A 19,397-nucleotide genomic window follows, 5' to 3' on the forward strand; every position below is an offset into this window, starting at 1 on the left:
TTGAGAGATACCATGACTAAAGTAAAGTTAGGTGCCATCATTACCTGATTAGACACTCCTGAGAGCAATAAGCATAACAAATTCCTGGGCTATGCCACATTCATGCACAGGGACTTTATCATCATTCAGTTCCTTATAGTCTAAATAAGTACATTTGGAAAAACTGGATAGTATTCACCGCAGTAATGTTAAAATACAGATGTAATATATGCTTTCGTAAATTCATAAATTAGAATTAGTGGCAAGAGATCTATTGCTGAAACGTAAAACTGTTCATTTTAAAAAGCAGAACATCTAAGTCACTGAAAGAAAATGAGTGTCAGTAAAGTACATGTGCTTTTTTTAACGAGAAGCTACCAAAGGAACATGGTGAAATCATGGAATCATTAAGGTTGAAATAGTCCTCTAAGATCATCGAGTCTAACCTAATATTTGGCTCTTTATCTTGTCTTTGGGTGTTTATTAAGGGAAACTAAATGCATAAAGAAGAAATATCAACAATATATAAAATGTATTCACAGAAGCTTGCCCAATTCTGAACTCCAATAAGTGTATGAATCTTTCTCACAGTTTTAACGTATTCCAGGTGAAAGAATGATCAGTTCAACAAATCTCATCTCAATATTTCAAGAACTACTTCACAAAAAGCCAGCTAAATATCTGTGGTGGGTTGACCCTGGCTGGGTGCCAGGTATCCCCCAAAACCACCCTATGATTCCCTTCCTCAGCTAGACAGGGCAGAGAAAAATACAACAAAAGACTTATGGGTCAAGATAAGGACAGGGAGAGATCACTCACCAACCACTGTCACAGGTAAAGCAGACTAGGGGAAAAAAATACATTTAATTTGTGTAGGAAACCAGAAGAAAGGTTTACAGGCTCAAAACAACCAGGTGGGAAGTGGGCAGTGGGGGCAAACAGGGTGAGCTCTGTGTACATGGGACAGCCACTGCTCCACCTCCTACCCCCTTGAGCCCTCACAGGCCCCATAAGCCCTCACATCCCTTACATCCCTCACAGCTCTCAGAGACATCACAGTGACCATAAGACTCACACAGCCCAGAGCCTTCACAGAGCCCAGAGCCCTCCCGAGAAGATTAGAGGAATGGTTGACAGGCTCAATACAACCACATGGGAAGTGGGGTAGGGGGAGAAACAGGGCAAGCTCTGCATAGGTGGGACAGCCACTGCTCCATCACCTACCCCTTGAGCCTTAGTCAGCCTCTGGGCCATACTGAAATGGCAGCAGCTGAATGCATGTCCTGACCCAAAATAGCAGAGTGACTGCATGTCCCCACCCAAAATGGCAGAGAGACCACATGTCCTGACCCAAAATGGCAGAGTAACCACATGTCCTCACCCAAAATGGCAGAGTAACAGCATATCCTCACCCAAAATGGCAGAGTGACTGCATGTCCTCACCCAAAATGGCGGAGTGACCAAACGTCCTGACCCAAAATGGCGGCGCGACCGCACGTCCTGCCCCAAAATGGCGGAGTGACCAAACGTCCTGACTCAAAATGGCGGAGTGACCAAACGTCCTGACTCAAAATGGCGGAGTGACCAAACGTCCTGACTCAAAATGGCAGTGACTGCATGTCCAGACCCAAAATGGCGGAGCAACCAAACGTCCTGACTCAAAATGGCAGTGACTGCATGTCCAGACCCAAAATGGCGGAGCAACCAAACGTCCTGACTCAAAATGGCAGTGACTGCATGTCCAGACCCAAAATGGCGGAGCAACCGCACGTCCTGCCCCAAAATGGCGGAGTGACCAAACGTCCTGACTCAAAATGGCAGTGACTGCATGTCCAGACCCAAAACGGCAGAGTAACAGCATATCCTCACCCAAAATGGCAGTGACTGCATGTCCTCACCCAAAATGGCGGAGTGACCAAACGTCCTGACCCAAAATGGCGGCGCGACCGCACGTCCTGCCCCAAAATGGCGGAGTGACCAAACGTCCTGACTCAAAATGGCGGAGTGACCAAACGTCCTGACTCAAAATGGCGGAGTGACCAAACGTCCTGACTCAAAATGGCAGTGACTGCATGTCCAGACCCAAAATGGCGGAGCAACCAAACGTCCTGACTCAAAATGGCAGTGACTGCATGTCCAGACCCAAAATGGCGGAGCAACCGCACGTCCTGCCCCAAAATGGCGGAGTGACCAAACGTCCTGACTCAAAATGGCAGTGACTGCATGTCCAGACCCAAAACGGCAGAGTAACAGCATATCCTCACCCAAAATGGCAGTGACTGCATGTCCTCACCCAAAATGGCGGAGTGACCAAACGTCCTGACCCAAAATGGCGGCGCGACCGCACGTCCTGCCCCAAAATGGCGGAGTGACCAAACATCCTGACTCAAAATGGCGGAGTGACCAAACGTCCTGACTCAAAATGGCGGAGTGACCAAACGTCCTGACTCAAAATGGCAGTGACTGCATGTCCAGACCCAAAATGGCGGAGCAACCGCACGTCCTGCCCCAAAATGGCGGAGTGACCAAGCGTCCTGACTCAAAATGGCAGTGACTGCATGTCCAGACCCAAAATGGCAGAGTGACTGCATATCCTCACCTAAAATGGCAGAGTGACTGCATATCCTCACCTAAAATGGCGGAGTGACCGAATGTTCTGACTCAAAATGGTGGAGTGACCGCACGTCCTGCCCCAAATGGCAGAGCGACCGAATGTCCTGACCCAAAATCGTGGAGGGACAGCATGTCCTGACCCAAAATGGCAGTGACTGCATGTCCTGCCTCAGAATTGCAAAGTGACTGCATGGGCTGTCCCAAAATGGTGAACCAACCGCATGGCAAACCTTGCCACTCAAACCCAAACCAATATCATCTGCATTCCCATCTCTGATGGACTTCAGCTGTGCATTCTCAATTATTTTCAGACTAAATCAATCTGATATTCAAATACCTTCTAACAGTGGTATTTATTCAACTACAGATTAATTGCATTTTCATAACAGAGAGGGCTTTCCAAAGTTGGCCCTACTTTCACACTTGCATAAATTCATTTTAAATCCGACTTGGTATTCTATAAAGCCATGTACTGCACAACCATGGATACAGCATTGTTTCAAGCACCCTGCTTCCCTTTGGACATGATTTGATAAGCAGTAGATGTTCAAGAGTCCTCTTAGCAAACTCAAATCACTGGTTTAGTTTACTAAACCCATTTCTCTAGCCCAAATTTAGTTTAAGCCCTTTTGAAGAGTCAACTTTGCACAGATATGCTGTGTGTTGGAAGAGCTGTTCAGTCTGTTCCTAACAAATGCAAACCCACACTGATAGCATCTATTTTAACAGGTGACCTGGCTAAGGAACCCCCACCAACACCTGACCACAGCAAACTGGGAGTGCTGGGCGAGCCGGAGGTGAGCAGAGTCAGCACGAGCAGCCACGTCTGAAGCCCTGGCCTCACACCTCAGGGCCAAGGGTCTGCAATGGTTTCCATTCCTGGCACTGATGACAACGGTAGTGCAGGCAAAAGCCTCACAATTAGTCAAAAAAAATGACCATCACATGAGAGAGTCACAGGGTAGAGGGTGGGTATGCTATGCTGATTTCTCATGTGTTTTGGGACACAATTTCCCATGAAATATCACAAATAGAGGCAGGTTTGACAGTACTGCACGAGGGAAGTTGAATTTAAAAGAATCTAGTTGGATCTTTGTATTCTGATTTTGTTTGTTTTGCAAAAAGATGAGTTGAAAAAACAGCTGTTAAAATAAAAAATGAATTATGCAGGGGCCTGGACCCACAGTGTACATCTGCCACAGCAAAGGCTGGCGTGCGGGGCCAGGAGATGCAATTTAAAAAAAATCCTTATTCCTTAGGATACACAAATTAATTCTCCTCTAAGAAAAAAGGACAAAGTTTTCCACAGTACTAGCAGCTGTGCATGCTAAACAGTGCTTGCTTCATGTCCTGTATACACAAAGGGTCACATTCACTGCAGAACACAGAATTAAGCAAACAAAATCACATTAAAGGAGATAATCTCTTTTTCTTTCAGTTTGGAGCAAATGGACATTACAATATGTCTCGATTTGTAAATATAAATTCTGAAAACAGAAAAGAAAATACTGTACGGTCAGTTATTATCAGGTTCTGTTGAAGATCTTTCAAGAGCCAATCTGACCTAAAATGTACAGGTTTTTTAAAGTTACCGAAACCCAGATTACAGCAAAGCTAGTTAAAAATGATGCATTTTCTCTTCTTGGGCTTCACAGAGTTGTTTGAGATCCAAATGTATGTTCATTACCTCAAAATTTTATCATGAAGAGCTGAGACAAAGCTTCATCATACGCAAATATTGAAACAAGAGCAAAATCTGATTAAAAGCTTCCATTAGAAAAGTTAAATATTTCATTTACTGCTGGTTCAAAACAAATGAATGGGACAGCATGATGGCAGACACCTGCCCTGCTTCCTACCCCACATTGCTCATCTACACCATCAGCATGTGGTTCACTGCTGAGGCTCACAAGTCTCAGTGATCACGACTAGGGACTTTCAGCTATCCTACTCCCAAGGAAAAGCATCTATCCCTTGGTTATTTCACTTTATTATAGAGTCCAGGTGCGAGCAGGCACCACATTAACCTGGGGATTGTCTTGCATTCACAGCACTGAGACCAGGTAGAACTACTGGGATCCAGCAAAGGGTGTGTCCTGCAAAGAGGGGACCAAAAGCACTGACCAAGTGGGAATGTGCTGCCTCTAACAGAACATGAGGCCTTAGGTAACACCTTATCTGCAGACAGGCAGATATCCATCTTGGAATGCCAGAGAAGTCATGTCTTTACAAATATCATTACGGGGAGAAACCACACTCCTTTTCATAGAATCACAGACTGGTTTGGGTTGGAAGGGACTTTAAAGCTCATCCAGTTCCAACCCCTTGCCATGGGCAGGGACACCTTCCACTAGCCCAGGTTGCTCCAAGCCCCATCCAACCCAGCCTTGAACACTTCCAGGGATGGGGCAGCCACAGCCTCTCTGGGCAACTGTGCCAGGGCCTCCCTGCCCTCACAGGGAAGAATTTTTTCATTCTATCCAATCTAAACCTACTCTCTTTCAGTTTGAAGCCTGTCACTACAGCTCTTGTAAATAGTCTTCCTTCATGTTTCTTGTCAGTTCCCTTCAGGTACTGAATTTCTTGATGGGTACTGAATTAATCTCTTGATGGATTTGGAATAGTTTCCTAGGACCTATGAGTAGGAAGAAAACCAGAAGAAGGTCTTCTAAAATCTAAGCTTCCCCGCATTTGTTTGGGTGAATGTTACAAGATACTTTGTGATTTACTGAAATTACCTGCATGGTGACAAGAAGAAGCACCAGATGGGATTCCCCGGGTTTAAAAAAAAATTAAAAATCAACCTGTGGTAAATGAAAGAAAGATATAAACCCTGAGGCTGGAGGAGAGAGCTGCTGTGGCAGAATGAACTGATCTCACATCTCATAATGCACAGAGTTGAACGCATAAAACAAAAGAAGGTGGATTTTCTTGAGTTGTGGTTATTTTCAGAGTCAGTAAACTTGATGGGATCAGGTTTAAAGTATCTGAAGAGATTTATATTTATACATAATACATTTATATACTTGACAGAGAATAGAAAGACTGGTTAATTCCATGTTTTCAAAGGCAGCTTGGACCTTGATTAAGCAAACTGCAAGACTAACAGATTTTTTAATGATTTTTCCCCAGAAGAAACTGTAACTGGGAATTTGATCCAAAAATAACCCAGGAAGACAAAACAAACAGACAGTGAAGGAACTGCATTTTGTCTAATTTCGAAGTGCAGAGGTAAACTCCAGCAGCAGTTACACATTTACTGACACCAAAGGTTTCTCAGTCACCACCATCTGCTGCACGGGATTTTTCTCCGACACTGACTTATCAAGGTGTGTGACACCTATTACCAAGTTTTTCTTTGCAAATGATCTCTGATAAGAAACCTGAAATGGTGATGGGAGACTGAATGATACAAACAAGGTGTGACATTTAAAAATCAGGCTTGGGGTTTTTTTTCAGTTCCATCGAAGGACCTTTGCTGCGAGACCGTCTCTTTTCTCAAGGACATGGGGATACAGCACCCTGGGAGAGCCAGCCCTTACAAACCAATGCATCACGGATTTCCTGGGCCTTCTGAACAGTCAGATGAGTGCCGACATTTTGGAGCTTCCTCAAAGAAAGAGATGGAGGAATATTTTTACTTCTAAACACATTCTTATTTATCCAGCCTTCTACATTAAGGCTGATATCAGAGTTGGAGAGCAAAAATATTTAAAGTGATCAGAATAAAGATGGATCTACCAGTTTCTTCTAGAGTGATTTGAGAACATGGTATCTGGTCTACACAAAATGTGTAAAGCAGGCACAGACTATAGGGCTCCGTGAGTAACGCTGGCATCAGAGGGGACGGGAAGTGATTTAACAGGATGCCTGGCCAAGGGAAGGGAGTATTCCAGGAAACTTGCTTCCAAAGATAGGGAATAACATGACTATTTCAGGGAATGGATGTGGAAGGGGATTCAAGCATAGTTTTCTGAGTGTTTCACTATTATCAGAAAGAGCTTTTTGCCAACAAGTGAAATGAGGGCATTTTGACACAGATTTTGTTCTTTGCCATGACAGAGAGAAGGAATAGATTTATTTTTTTTACTTCTAACAATGTTCAATGGCCTGAAAGTGGTTAAATAATGATAATAAAATCTGTATTTAAAATGTAATTCAGTTCTGTAATTATATTTCTTATGCATGGAGACAGAAATAAACTAGAGGAAGAACCTATTAGCTCTTTTGCATGTATAATTGAACACGTTTGATATTACTTGGTAACCTTTGTAAGCAACTGGCTTTGAGCTTATGCAAAGAGGTGAACACCTTGCATACATAAATAACAATCAGAGCAGATAGGGTTTTGATTTTTGTATTCTGTTCTTTTCTTGTTTGTGTCTGTTAGATGCAGTCAGACATCCCTGGCTTTATCTGGCTATCCATAGAAACATCTGAAAGATCTGACTTTTGCATCATTTGGGTGCAGTAATGAATAAGAACTGACATCAAATATCAATATTATTGGCCCAGCTAAATGGTAGCTGACATCCAACCGGACTGCTGAAGAGGTAAACAAAATTGAAATTTTGTTTTTGTTTAAAAACTGTCTGACATTATTTGCCCTTCAGTAAATCAATGGAAGAATGACCTAAATGCTGTTTGCATTTTGGCTTGGGGAGGTAAAATCGGGCCATTGCTATCAAGCATCTTTTTTTTATAGTCTTTTAGGTTTTCCTAAGATAATCTGTAATTTCAAAAATACTTCTTTTCTTTTAAAGAAACTTGGTAATCTCTGTAATGGTTCCTAAACCTGCAGACATCATACAAACACAGCATGGCAGATACAGGTGAATGATAATTATACTCTTATTTGAACACAAACACATATACACACACATAAGGGAGCAAAAATGATTCAACCAAGCCTCTATTGTCTTTATACTTCACTGGCATAGGGGTTTACCTTTGCATAGGATGTACAGAGCTTGAGATGTATTTAGGCCATACCTCAGTGCAAAGGACATATCTGCAACATTTTTCTCCACAAAGTTATTGTGTTATGGAGACATGGGAGTAAAAGGCGTTTATTAACTTTTAGGTAATTTTAGTAACATTAACTTTTAGGAGGAAAAGTGCATTTTTCTATGTCCTGAATTCAAAAGCTATGTGGGTTTTGCTCACGTTTTCTCAAGCATTCCACAGGCGGAGGACCAACCTTGAGAACTGCAGAATTTATACAGTGCTGAAAGTGTTATTTGTGAAGTCCTGACACAACAACAACTGCAGAAGTTTCTCTCAGGGCAATGGGACTCTGGAGAGCCCATGTCCCAGCAGGGCAGGCTCCAGCAAATGGGCACATTTCAGGTGCCAAGCTGGCAGCTGTGTTCCATAGAGAAATGCCTAATTAGGGAATCTCAGCACTAATAAGAGTCCTGGCTGCAAATGTTGCCCACTTAACAAAAAACTATTAACTACAGTTCCATAAGCATGGTACAGTAAATAACTCAGATTTAATCAGTTTCACAGAGTTTAATGAGGATTTATTCAGTTTGTGTAAATGCATTATTCTTTTTTAGCTTCTTCCTTGTACAATACTCTTTCCCTAAAATATCCCTTAATATTTGGACACACTGCTTCCATGGCTTTCTGATCTAACTGGAAAATTTGTTCCTTGTTCTTGTGTAATTAGAATTTCATGTTCTTTCAGAACTCCTTTGGGCACCAAGCAGCCCGAGACACGATTGCCACAAGCCCACTGAAGTGACTGAGGAGCCCACTTAAACTGACCTATATCCCTGCAGAAAAAGGAGTGAATCCCTTGGGATCTTTCACCATTACAGCTCTGCACCCACAGAGCCCAACCCTATAGGCAAGACTTCTGATAAAGCACGGGATCTGCAGATCTGTGGCATTAGGATATTAAAAAAAAAGCGAAAAAAAACCCTCTAGGTAGGATTTTGTCAGCAATCACTCTTCTGTTTTGCCTTTTCAGACTTCTTTGGCCAGGTATAACCACTAGGTTGGACACCTGTGTCCAAACAGTCCATGATCGGTGTCCAAAATATTTTCCATGTAAGTATTCTGGAAAATATGAATGTTTCTATAAAAACATGTCTTTCCTCATAAAGCATGCATCTTTTAACAAAAATGTCTCTCAGAATTAGAACCCTAATTAGCTTGCTTATGGTGGAATATTTTAATTTTTTGGTGGGCAAGCACTAGAGGGTAAGAAAACAGTTCTCTAGTGCTATATTTGGCTGCAATATAGCAATTGCTTCACCAGCCTGACAGTGGGACAACTGTTACTTGTACAACTCAGGACCACTACTTAATTTTTCAATGGTTTTCCAGTACATGCAGTTAACTTATATAACTGCAATCACAACTTCTGAAATTATATTCCTCACTCAGTCTGATCAAAGCTGATCAAATGTTTCCATTTTTACTAATTCAACCATTGAGAATGTCAAGCAATTATTTTAGTCTAGAGTTTAATGCCAACTGTAATATCCTTTACCAAAATCACATGCTTATCTGGGAGATTATCAGCACACAGTCTTTCAGCTTCCTGTTAATCATTACAGGTCACATGAGAGCACGAGGCCCTTTGTAAATTAATACTCATATTAAAGACAGTGCTACAGTATCACTGCAATATTTCCCTCACAATTCTTGCTACTGTTCTACACTACAGTGTTTCAAAATACTGAGAGGCAGGTTGTGCCTGTCAAATGTAGATATATATTCACGTGGCCAAGAAAGAATTAGGATGCCTTGGGAATTCCTATTCCCTCCTTGACATCAGCTTATCCCACTCCTTCTGCTCTGCCAGCCCCTGGGTTTTGCCCTCTAAACACATAGGGTTAGCATAGCAGTTGGTAAAGCAGCAGCTGATACTGAACAAGAGGAGAATATTCAGGATCTCCTACAGGAAAAAATAGTACCTTGCTCTGCTTGTAATGAAAGTGTCAGTGGGAGCACAGAGAGCATGAACACCACTAAAATATTTTCCAGGAGAGATGGTCTCTGAGAGAAAAGGCTGAGTGGTAGCAGAAAGCAGCACATGCCTCGCCACTTCTACACCAGTTTTAAAGAGCACTGTGACCTAGAGAGCCAGAGGAATCATACATCACAAATGTTTTGATCATTTCTGAAAATTTCATATCTCCTCAAAGAACCATCTGGGAGAAATTCCTTCCCTTCCAAAGTTAACGGGCATTCAGATGGCAGTGTGTCACCAATCCCAACCAAAATGGTTCTTTTTAGACAACAACTGTAAAATTAACCATCCAGGAAAAAAACCCAACAGCAAATGTCATTAAAGAAAGTAATTAAATGACCATGACAAGGGAGAATGGCTTAGATACCACACACTGATCAAAGGAGAAAGGAACTAGGAGCAAGGAGGGGGGGGGCAGCTTTATTTGTACCAGTTCCTGGGTCTGACCTGCCTGGCAGGTGTGTGCCACTGAACCACCCTAGAAATCATTACTAATACTGAATTCAGCCACAGAGGGATCTGTTTCACCAAGGACATCACAGTATGTACCAGAGCAAGGAACATGATGATTAAAGAATAAAAAAAAGGAAATTGGTGTGCAGAACTTACCTTCGTGTTGAATGTAGCATGATTGCAGGGATGCAGGTGACCATGGAATGTGTAAACACGGAGACCCTAGGAATGAAACAAAAAGAGAGCATTTATATAAGTTATAGTGATATAAATTATTCTATACCCTTGTTGTAAACAGAAAGACCTTGATTTTATGGCTGTGTGCAAATCAAGACACGTCATGTGCTAAAAAACCAGCTCCTGGTTGCTGGAAGAGGAACACATTTCTCACAATTAGTAAGGATATATCTCCTTCCTTCACATAATAGCCAGCAGAAAAGGTGCATTCAAATACCACAAAAGAAAAGCCTCCCTTGCTGGAGGGTTTGAATTAGAAGGTGTAATCTCTCCTTCCAAAAGACTGAGCTCTTGCTCTCGGGCAATGCCTCTTGATATTCCACACACACCATTCAAGTCTTCCTCAAGGAATTACAGGCACAAAATCAAAATTAATTATCTTTTGTCATCTTGCACATTAGGCCATAAGTGACCTACATAGTGCAGTAACATATGTCAGATGTCATGACTGATCTCTGGCTTGTTCTCCCAGTACAGGAGCCATCCAACCACAGTATCTCCTGCTATAAAACCTGAAGTCTTCAAGATGAGAAGACAGGGGTAGTAAAAAGAGATGCCTTTCTCTGTTTTCATAGAAGTCACTGGCTTCCTGGGTAACAGAACAAAATCCTTCCTATTAAAAGTGAACCCCAGCTTTGAACAGTGTAATAATATGCTGAAGAACAAGTTTTCACTGAAAGAAAACATTTGACTGACACTGGAATTGAAAGGCAGTTTGTTGCATTTTTCTGGAAAGATAAAAAAACCCAAACCCAAGATCTGAAATTCTACCATTCATCCTACTAGTACTTCCTTGCACTTATTCCAGCTTGAATCAGTCTCTGAGGAGTGGGGGAAACATAGGTTAATCATACCTCTGTCTTGCTTTTAGAGTTTATATCACCAGCTTAATTCTATTTTTATTTTCCCAATCCAGAAAAACTGAAATCACTCCTGCTCTGACATAAGACATTTGAATTCTCTTTTTCACTGACAAAATCTCCTACATTTTATCATCAGCACATTCAGCAGTAGATCCTCTCTGTTTGCAACAATCCCTTTCAGAAAGTTGTTAATGAGGTTCGACCATAGAGTAATTCTGGATGGACACTCCTCGATAACGCTCTGTGGTTCATATCACATCTCTGAACCACTTAGAACAGTCCCACAAAACAGCAGTTAAAGGGGATTAGATTGCTGCTGTAAATATCTCAGGGGTTAAGAGCAAGGAGGGAAAAGAGCTATTGAGGCTGAAGAGCAGTGTTGACGCAGGAACATGTGGGGATTCATTATCTGCAGATAAATTTCAGTTGGAAATTAGAAGACAGTTCTCAAACACTGAGATACAAAAACTTACTTCGCTCCAAGTACTGGGGATAAAACAGTTGTAAGAAGCTGCTTGAAAAGCCTGGAAATAAATGACTTTCTCCTATATGTGATCTTTTGCCTGAACTTGCAGACCAAGGAGGTTCTTTCCAATTTTGCTCATATGGCATTAGAACACAAATCTCTCATAAAGCCCAGCATTTAATGCTTCACAGAATTTCTTTTGTTTAAAAGAAGTCACCAAAATAAGGCAGCAGGCTACCTTGGTGTAGTGGTTTGAACCTTGTTTTCCCCAGAAGCTAACAGAAGTGGTAGACCCCAAGGGGTGGAAACCCCTGGAAGTTTTGAAGTTCTGCCCAATGGGCGCTCCTGCAGAAATGTAAACATACCACAACCAGACCGGAAAAGGAGAGTTGTAGTTTTGGTGGTAGGAGAGGTGGCCATGTTGTAGAGCCACGAGGTAGGGGCTCTGAGCCCCTTGGGGCCTCTGGCCCCCTCCCAGCCCCTGGCTGGGGGGCTGCAGGGACCTGGAACAGCATAAAGCTGGGCTAGGTGCCTGTAGTATGCCGGGAGATGTTTTCTCCATGGGCACAGAGCAGCAGCCGACGCTGACCAGAGAAACAGTGGCAGAGAGCCAGAGATAAGAACCTGAACTGAAGAAGCAGCAGAAGCAACATGCAGCACTGCAGAGGAGACTCCTGGAAGGAGAGTTGAGGAAAGGAGAGCCAGCAGCTGAGAGCTACAGAGTTCTTGGGGGTAAGACTGATACCAGATCCCCAAAACTCCTTTGAGACCTCCTGGAAGGAGGAAGATGATGGACTCTTACTTGAAAGAGCCTTGAAGTGCGACATGCACTGTAGAAAGGAGCTAGAGAGCTCCGAGAGGAATGCAGGGGGAGTTGACCTTGGCTTCCCCCCCCTCGCACTGCTGCCACGGTGGCAGCCTGAGAGACAGGGCACAGAGGCCCTGCAAGAGATACCAGACCGTCACGAAGACCCCCCTGTGTCTTCGTGATATGACGTGGTGAAACGACCTTGTCTGGGGTTACGAAGACCACGGAAGACCCCTCGGTTGTGAGGCGATGGGGCCGGGGGAGCTTGAATACCTCCCTCGTGGATGCTGGCAGAAAGCCAGCTATCAGCTGCTGCATGAGATGAGAAGAAACCTGCTGCCTTAGAAGATGCTGCTGTTCAGAGACTGGAAGGGATCTGTCCTTCTTTCCCTCCTGGACTTTTATTTGGAGGAGAGAAGAGATCTGATCCATTGTAAATACATATGTCATGGTAGAGATAGTTTGTGATCGTGTGTATAATGTGATATGGTATTTATTTGTACAGTCATTGTAATATATTCCCTTTTCCCCACTTTGAGTCTGGTGTGTTTTGTCTGGAAAAACCTCTCTCACATTAGGTTGAGATGTGGGAGGGGGGATGGAGCTAGGGAATTGGATGTTGGGGCTATCTCAAACCATGACACTTGGCAAGCACCAATTTGTACCTTATTGTATTTTTCATTTACCTTTCTGTCTTGAAGTAGTTTCTGCTCCGAGGCCACAGATGCTACTGCAGTCAAACTAGGAAATTAGTATTAAACCCATGGAAAGATTGCAAGGCAACAAGAGGACAAGGCTGTGGACTATTAAAAGCACTATATTTAAAGAGCAAGCATACCATCCACTTTAAGCATAAAAAGGTTGCCACGGCACAGTTCTTGAGTCCTCCACAGTTGTCAAGAGTTACAAGGGGACGGAGTTCTAAAAATACCTCACTCAAAGACTTGGTATATTTGCAACTTATATATTAGAGACAGGTTGGATATCAGGGAAAGGTTCTTCCCCAGAGGGTGATGGGGCACTGAACAGGCTCCCCAGGGCAGTGGGCACGGCCCCAAGGCTGCCAGAGCTCAAGGAGCGTTTGGACAATGCCCTCAGGGTGGGATTGTTGGGGTGTCTGTGCAGGGCCAGGAGCTGAACCTCATCCTTGTGGGTCCCTTCCAACTGAGGATATTCTGTGTTTTCTAAGTAATATAACATGAGCCAATAAATGCTGATAAAAATAAAACTTAGATAATTATTATCTAATTATAAATTCACCGCTGGAATAGAAACATGATTACACAATATTCCCTAAGACTGACAGACAAATGGAATGTGACAAAGGTAACAGGATAGGAGACAAAGATAACCAAACGCATATAGGCAGTCTAGCAAGAAAAAATGTCAAGGACACAACATCTACCTTGTGGCCCAGCAGCAATATCGATTGTACCCAGCCCATGGTAACAAACCAAGTGTCGCTGCATGCTTTGCATGTAAAAAGTAGCCCTTGTAAAATAACTGCTGCTGCTCAGCAGGATGTAGTATTTACCCTCAGACACTCTCAAATACCAATATACACACAGTAACCTTTCCACAAATACAGAAAAAGCATGCTGTCACAAACCAATAAAAAAGAGAAAACCCCATGGATGCTGCGCCAGAGAATGAATGTTAACTTTCTGATTTCCCTTCTGGAAGTCAATTCAGTATAAACCCCCTGAAAAGGATTTTAATAAAAGTAATAATAATGATAATAAAAGCGAGACAAAGGCAATGGTTCTGTAAAGTGTTTCTCAATACTATCGCTGAAACTTAATTTCCAAAGTGCCACTTTATTTTTATTCAATCCACAGCTCGTGTTTTCTTTATCAACACCAGGAAATCTGAGCTTGGCAGACGTACATGCCATAAAAACAAAACTGGAAAGCTTACTATTTAGCTCTAATGTCCCAGAAAAAAAACAAACAGTAATAAATATTCTGAGAATTTATATCAAGACAGCAGTGAGCTTCCAGCAGCAAGAGCTCAGCAGTCAGTTAATGACACTCCCTTTTGCACATACATTCTGCTTTTCAGTCCTTAATCATAAAATAATCTACCCTAACACCACCAGGACCCCTGCTCTCCTTCATGCAGTGTGGAACTGAACAGAGTGTCCCCAACCAGCATCTGCCATTTCACTGAACTTCTGTAAGGTTCAAGATGAGCAGGGGCAAACCCCTGGGACTTGTATCACAAGGAAGAGAGCAGGGGAGAAACAAGGAGCTTGATGTTAGGGGAGTTCTTAGGGAAAATTATGGTCCTTTGCTGCTACCCTGAAGGTCTCTCTCCCTGTTACCCCACTGACAGAGGTAACTATCACAAACTGAGAATGGGAGAAACAGCAAAACACCAGAGCAGGACTCTGCAGCTGTAAAAAGGCCCATTTCCCCCACATTTAACCCATGGGGCCTATCCAGTCTCCTTGCATATGACACTCCAGCAGTATAAATTATGGAGAATACATTATTATTGTTGTCAACTGAGTCATCAGGTCTTGACTGAAATATTAATGGAGGAATTCTGAGTTGCATTCCCTTCTTGAGCTACTGCCCAATTACATTAATAACCATACATTCTTCCTCTGCAGGAAATACACAGATAATAGCAACATTCAAGGAAAACAAAATATGGAGCGCTCTGAATTGTTGAGGTCTTTTTAAAAAAATCATTATTCCCACATGCACACACACATATAATTTTCCAGTTTGAAACCCAGAAATTAACATTAGAACCAGCAGTTAGAAACACCCCAGCATTATGTTATGGAGCCTATCAACCTCTCAGCTGCCACTGAACACAGGCATTAATTGCCTGCCTTGGACTGGAGCTACCTAAGAGACTTCAGAGACAGAAAACATTCATTTTCTAAAATGAAATCTGTTACTGTAGAGGAGCAGCCTGATCTTTGGAGCTACGGATCTGCAAAGTCATCCTGCTGGAAAAGTAGTTAAACAAGGTTTCTAAATTCAAATGATTTTTTTGTTCTTACTTCCACAGGATAAAAGCCCAAGATTCTGGAATTGATAGTGAAATTCTGTTGTAAATCCTCCCTACTGTGTATCCATATAGATACATGAATACAAGACAAGACAGGATGAAGACAAACATAATTAATGCTTCTTTGCACTGGAATTATTAAATTCAACCATTAAGTATGTAAAACAGCAGCTGAATCTTCCCATACTTATTTTAATTACCATTTCAGCAGCAACAAAATAAAACTCCCTAACTTAACAAGCCATACCCATACTGCAAGCACCTCTGGAGAAAATGCACAGCCAAAACCAGCTGAGCATCATTTTAAAACTACTCATGTTTTTTAAATTCTGCTGTTTTGGGTTTTTTTTCCTGTATTTTGAATGCTTTGCTATACATGAACATCTGACATGAACAAACTTAATTTGCAAGTTCAAAAATCAAGATAACAAATCCATTAGGTCAAGCTGGGTCTAATATTCTGGGCACAATAGGTAATTATTAGTCTGATAGGAGCTTTTAGATAACAACATCTGAGTGTGAGATTTATCTAAACAGTGTTCAGATAGGAGATTTATTTGTAATTTCTTGGTTCATTTAGAAATTAACTCAAAGAAATAATGTTCATTCAGAAGGACTATATTAAGAAAAGTGTTCAAACCATGAAGCACTCAACTGTGGAAATGTTCACCTCATTCTCTTTATTAAAAACAAACAAAGCCTCCCAACAGTTTTTCATGAAAGGTTTAATTGTATTTGGGGGGAAATGAAACTTCTGAGCTTACACAGGTAAGATTTGCTCAGCAAGTCAAACAATGTGATGCTTAGGAAGCTCCCTTTGCTAGACTTGAAGCATCATGGTCAGTGTACTGGGATTACTGGCTGCTCCTCACTTGGAAGGTCTAACCTGATGAAGCTGGCCAAGGGCTTCCATTTTCACAGCAAAGTTCAAAATTAAAAGCGTGAGCCCTACTCAATTCCCTGCCTTATTCACAGCATGGTCTGTCAGCCTGGCCCACCTGTGCTTGGCATGGCAGGGCACCGGGGAGCTCCAAAGGGAACGCGCGGCACATCCAGCAGAACTCCGGCTCTGCAGTCCCTCGGCACTGCAGCGGAATCGCCTGCATTGCTCCCTGGAAGGAGGTACACTGGAAACATCAAAAGGAATTTGGATCTCTTCATGAGAGCACAAGCTATAACAAGGCAATTTTCAAGAGGGAGTAAACTCATTTTCATGTGATATGACAGGTGAACACAAAAACTGGAGGAAAGAGCCCAAAAGCACCTACCCCTTCTGCCTTTGCAAGACAGCTCCTTTCTTTTGCAGCCCATGCCAACTCACTTCAGCAGCTTCCTGAGGTCTGTGTGTGCCCCTCGCAAGGCCAGCCCAGCTGCTCTCAGCGAGAGCCGCTCTCTCTCCATCTGCCCCAGCCCGTCTCGTCCAGAGGGCACCACTCCCGGCAAAGCAGAAAGGCACCCATCTCCCAGCCAGCCCCGGGGGCTCGGACAGGCACGTGATGGACAGGATCTGTACAGTAAGCACTGAACACATTTGGAAAACAATTCTACCATCTGTCACCGCAGGTTTTACTCGATAAGCTCGAGCACAGAACCTTCAGCACGAACTTTGCTTCTGTTCTCCTCTCTTGGATTATATCCTGGGGGGGCAGAAATCATGTGGAGGAGGCTGTTTCTTAATGTCAGAGCAAGGGTAAGGCCAGGGCATTACTCAGGTGTCCTGTAATCCTGTCTTTGGGGAATAAAATTAACCTGGGACCACGTCTGTGTGCCTTATTACACGAGGATTCACACAGAGGCAGGAATGTGCAGCAAAACTGAAGTGCATCAGCTGTAGGACCCTTTTTTAAAAGAAACCCACTTTATTCACTACATCTTCCTAAAGAAACAGAAAAGAATTTCTGATCTCTTTAAAATGCATGAACTTATGTAGCAACTTTCATACCATGAAACATTACAAGCTTGAGAAACAGCATTTTTCTAAAGCTGGTAGGTAATAAAAATGAGGAAGGGAGCTCTGCCTGCCAGCTAAGCCCAACGCCCCACTTTTCACCACAAACCAGCCTTCCTTTCACTTCAGTTAGTAACACCTGCTATTAAACATAGGGAAAAAACTTAATTACCTTGCTCTGGAGCACCCCTGAATTATCTCATTTCTGTAGGTCTGAACTTTCACCTAAAGATAGCATTAATATGTCTTTTGCACTGATCACAAAGTCATAGCATTATTTTTTAATTGGGAGGAAAAGTATGTTTCTAGGCCAAGACCTTGTATGCTAAATCTGTTCAAAGTGAACCTCTAAGGCTCTCCCAAAAAAACACTAAAAACAGGAGTTTATAGCAGAAATGCTGACAGATTATATTCCTGCCAGCATAATATAACCTGACTCTAAGATAAATGTTTCATGAATTAAAAAAGTTGAAAAAAAGCTCCTCTGTTCAGCTTTGTTCTCAAGATGAAAGTGAATTATCTTTTTGTCTTCTAGTGACACTTGGATTTTTGTACTGCAGTCTGCAGAAAGCTGTAACCACAGGCAGTATTTAAACAGACATGACCGTGTGGGATTCTCTCCTCACTCAACTCCTGTAAGAGACATCAAACTCCCAACGATATAAGGAGGAAGAAAGGTTTTATGGCAAGCAGACACCTCCCTGTACCTGCTTCTGTGAAGAGAAAGAAAGGTCATCTCTAGTTGAAGAGATCACACAGGAGCACAGTCCCACCTGCACGGCCGTGACAGACCAGCCAGGGAAGGGGAGGGAGGAATTTCTTTTCTGGACCCATCATTCCTTTCAAAGGAAATAAATAGAAGAAAAAGTCCCTGGGGGCTATTGAAATTGTGTCAGTAACAGCAGAGCTGTACCTCACTCCCCTGGTTGATATTGGCAGGCGGCTTCATTAACAGAAGCCACCGTGTCTTACTCAACATTTGAAAGGCAGGTGAACAAACATCACCCTGCCTGCACCAAAAAAGCAACATCTGGGAACTGCATTTCTCCTATCCAGAGTAACTCCCAGAGTTTAAATGTTCCAGCAAGGGAATGGTCAGCAGCAGCAGGGCTGGCCAGGGAAATTTTGTGTGCCGAAGCCTGTTAACTGCAGACTTTGCAGTTTAAATTAACTTGGTATTCCAGTGCTTTGCAAAACATACCAACTATTTGCAGGAGAGCGATGCCTGAGTGACAGAAACCTGGTAGGGCTGCCTAACACTAAACATCATGAGCTCTATTGCTTTAAAGTAGAAAAGATCAAAAATATGAATTATAAATGAGCGGAAGTTGCTGGTGGAATATAACTGGAAAAGTTATGAGTGCAGTGCAAGTATAGAAAAAATATACAATAATTTCTGCTGGCTTTGAAAACTAAATTATATGAAGCCAGAATAAAACAATGAATACATAATTTATTTATATATAAGAAAAAGTGAGAGGACTACACATGGGAAATCCTTTCTTCTTATCTGACTATGACAAGTTGATTATCAGTCTGAAGGACTTTGGTGCTCTTAAAACCTGAAGCTCAATTTTGGCCAAATACCAAACTATTGCTTACTGTGAATTCATACCAGAACAATGTTGGGTTTTTTTTTTTCCTAGCAGGAGAAAGGAAAAACTAAGAGGCTTTAACTGAAAAAGACAGTATAGAGAGAAAAGCAGCTACAAACACAACTGTGATTACTAAATAAGACAAATGAGGTGGCCCAAAAGTTTCAAAAACAGAAAGGAAAAAGAAGAAGTTGAAGAATTTCTTCCCTTCAAAGAGTCAGCATAAATCAAGAGTAAGCCAATAAGATCAAAGTTATCGCTTGTCTGACAGCCATTGGGAGAGTGTTTACTTCTCTTGGTATAAAGGAATTTGTAAGCCTGCTGCATTCACAGTGTGAATTTTGTTCTGGCAGTCACTCTGCATCAAATGCACCTCAGCCAAATTTCGAATGGCAGATGCACAGTGAAAATACCACAGCGAGAAGA

General features: G+C 42.4%; 1 protein-coding gene across 3 annotated transcripts in view; it reads right to left on the bottom strand.

Moving 5' to 3' along the window:
- The window catches only part of SPAG16 (sperm associated antigen 16), a 380,760-nt gene that overhangs the window by 116,435 nt on the left and 244,928 nt on the right, over positions 1 to 19,397 (bottom strand). For all 3 annotated transcript variants that reach the window (XM_027735649.2, XM_027735647.2, XM_039381322.1), the window contains exon 14: positions 10,187 to 10,252. In XM_027735649.2, coding sequence (XP_027591450.1) covers positions 10,187 to 10,252 — 66 coding nt within the window. The remainder of the gene's footprint in view (positions 1 to 10,186; positions 10,253 to 19,397) is intronic.

The sequence above is a fragment of the Pipra filicauda genome, unplaced genomic scaffold (genome assembly GCF_003945595.2).
Source record: "Pipra filicauda isolate LSUMZ 115617 unplaced genomic scaffold, ASM394559v2 scaffold21_size4447388_pilon, whole genome shotgun sequence".
NCBI classification, from domain to species: Eukaryota; Metazoa; Chordata; class Aves; order Passeriformes; family Pipridae; genus Pipra; species Pipra filicauda.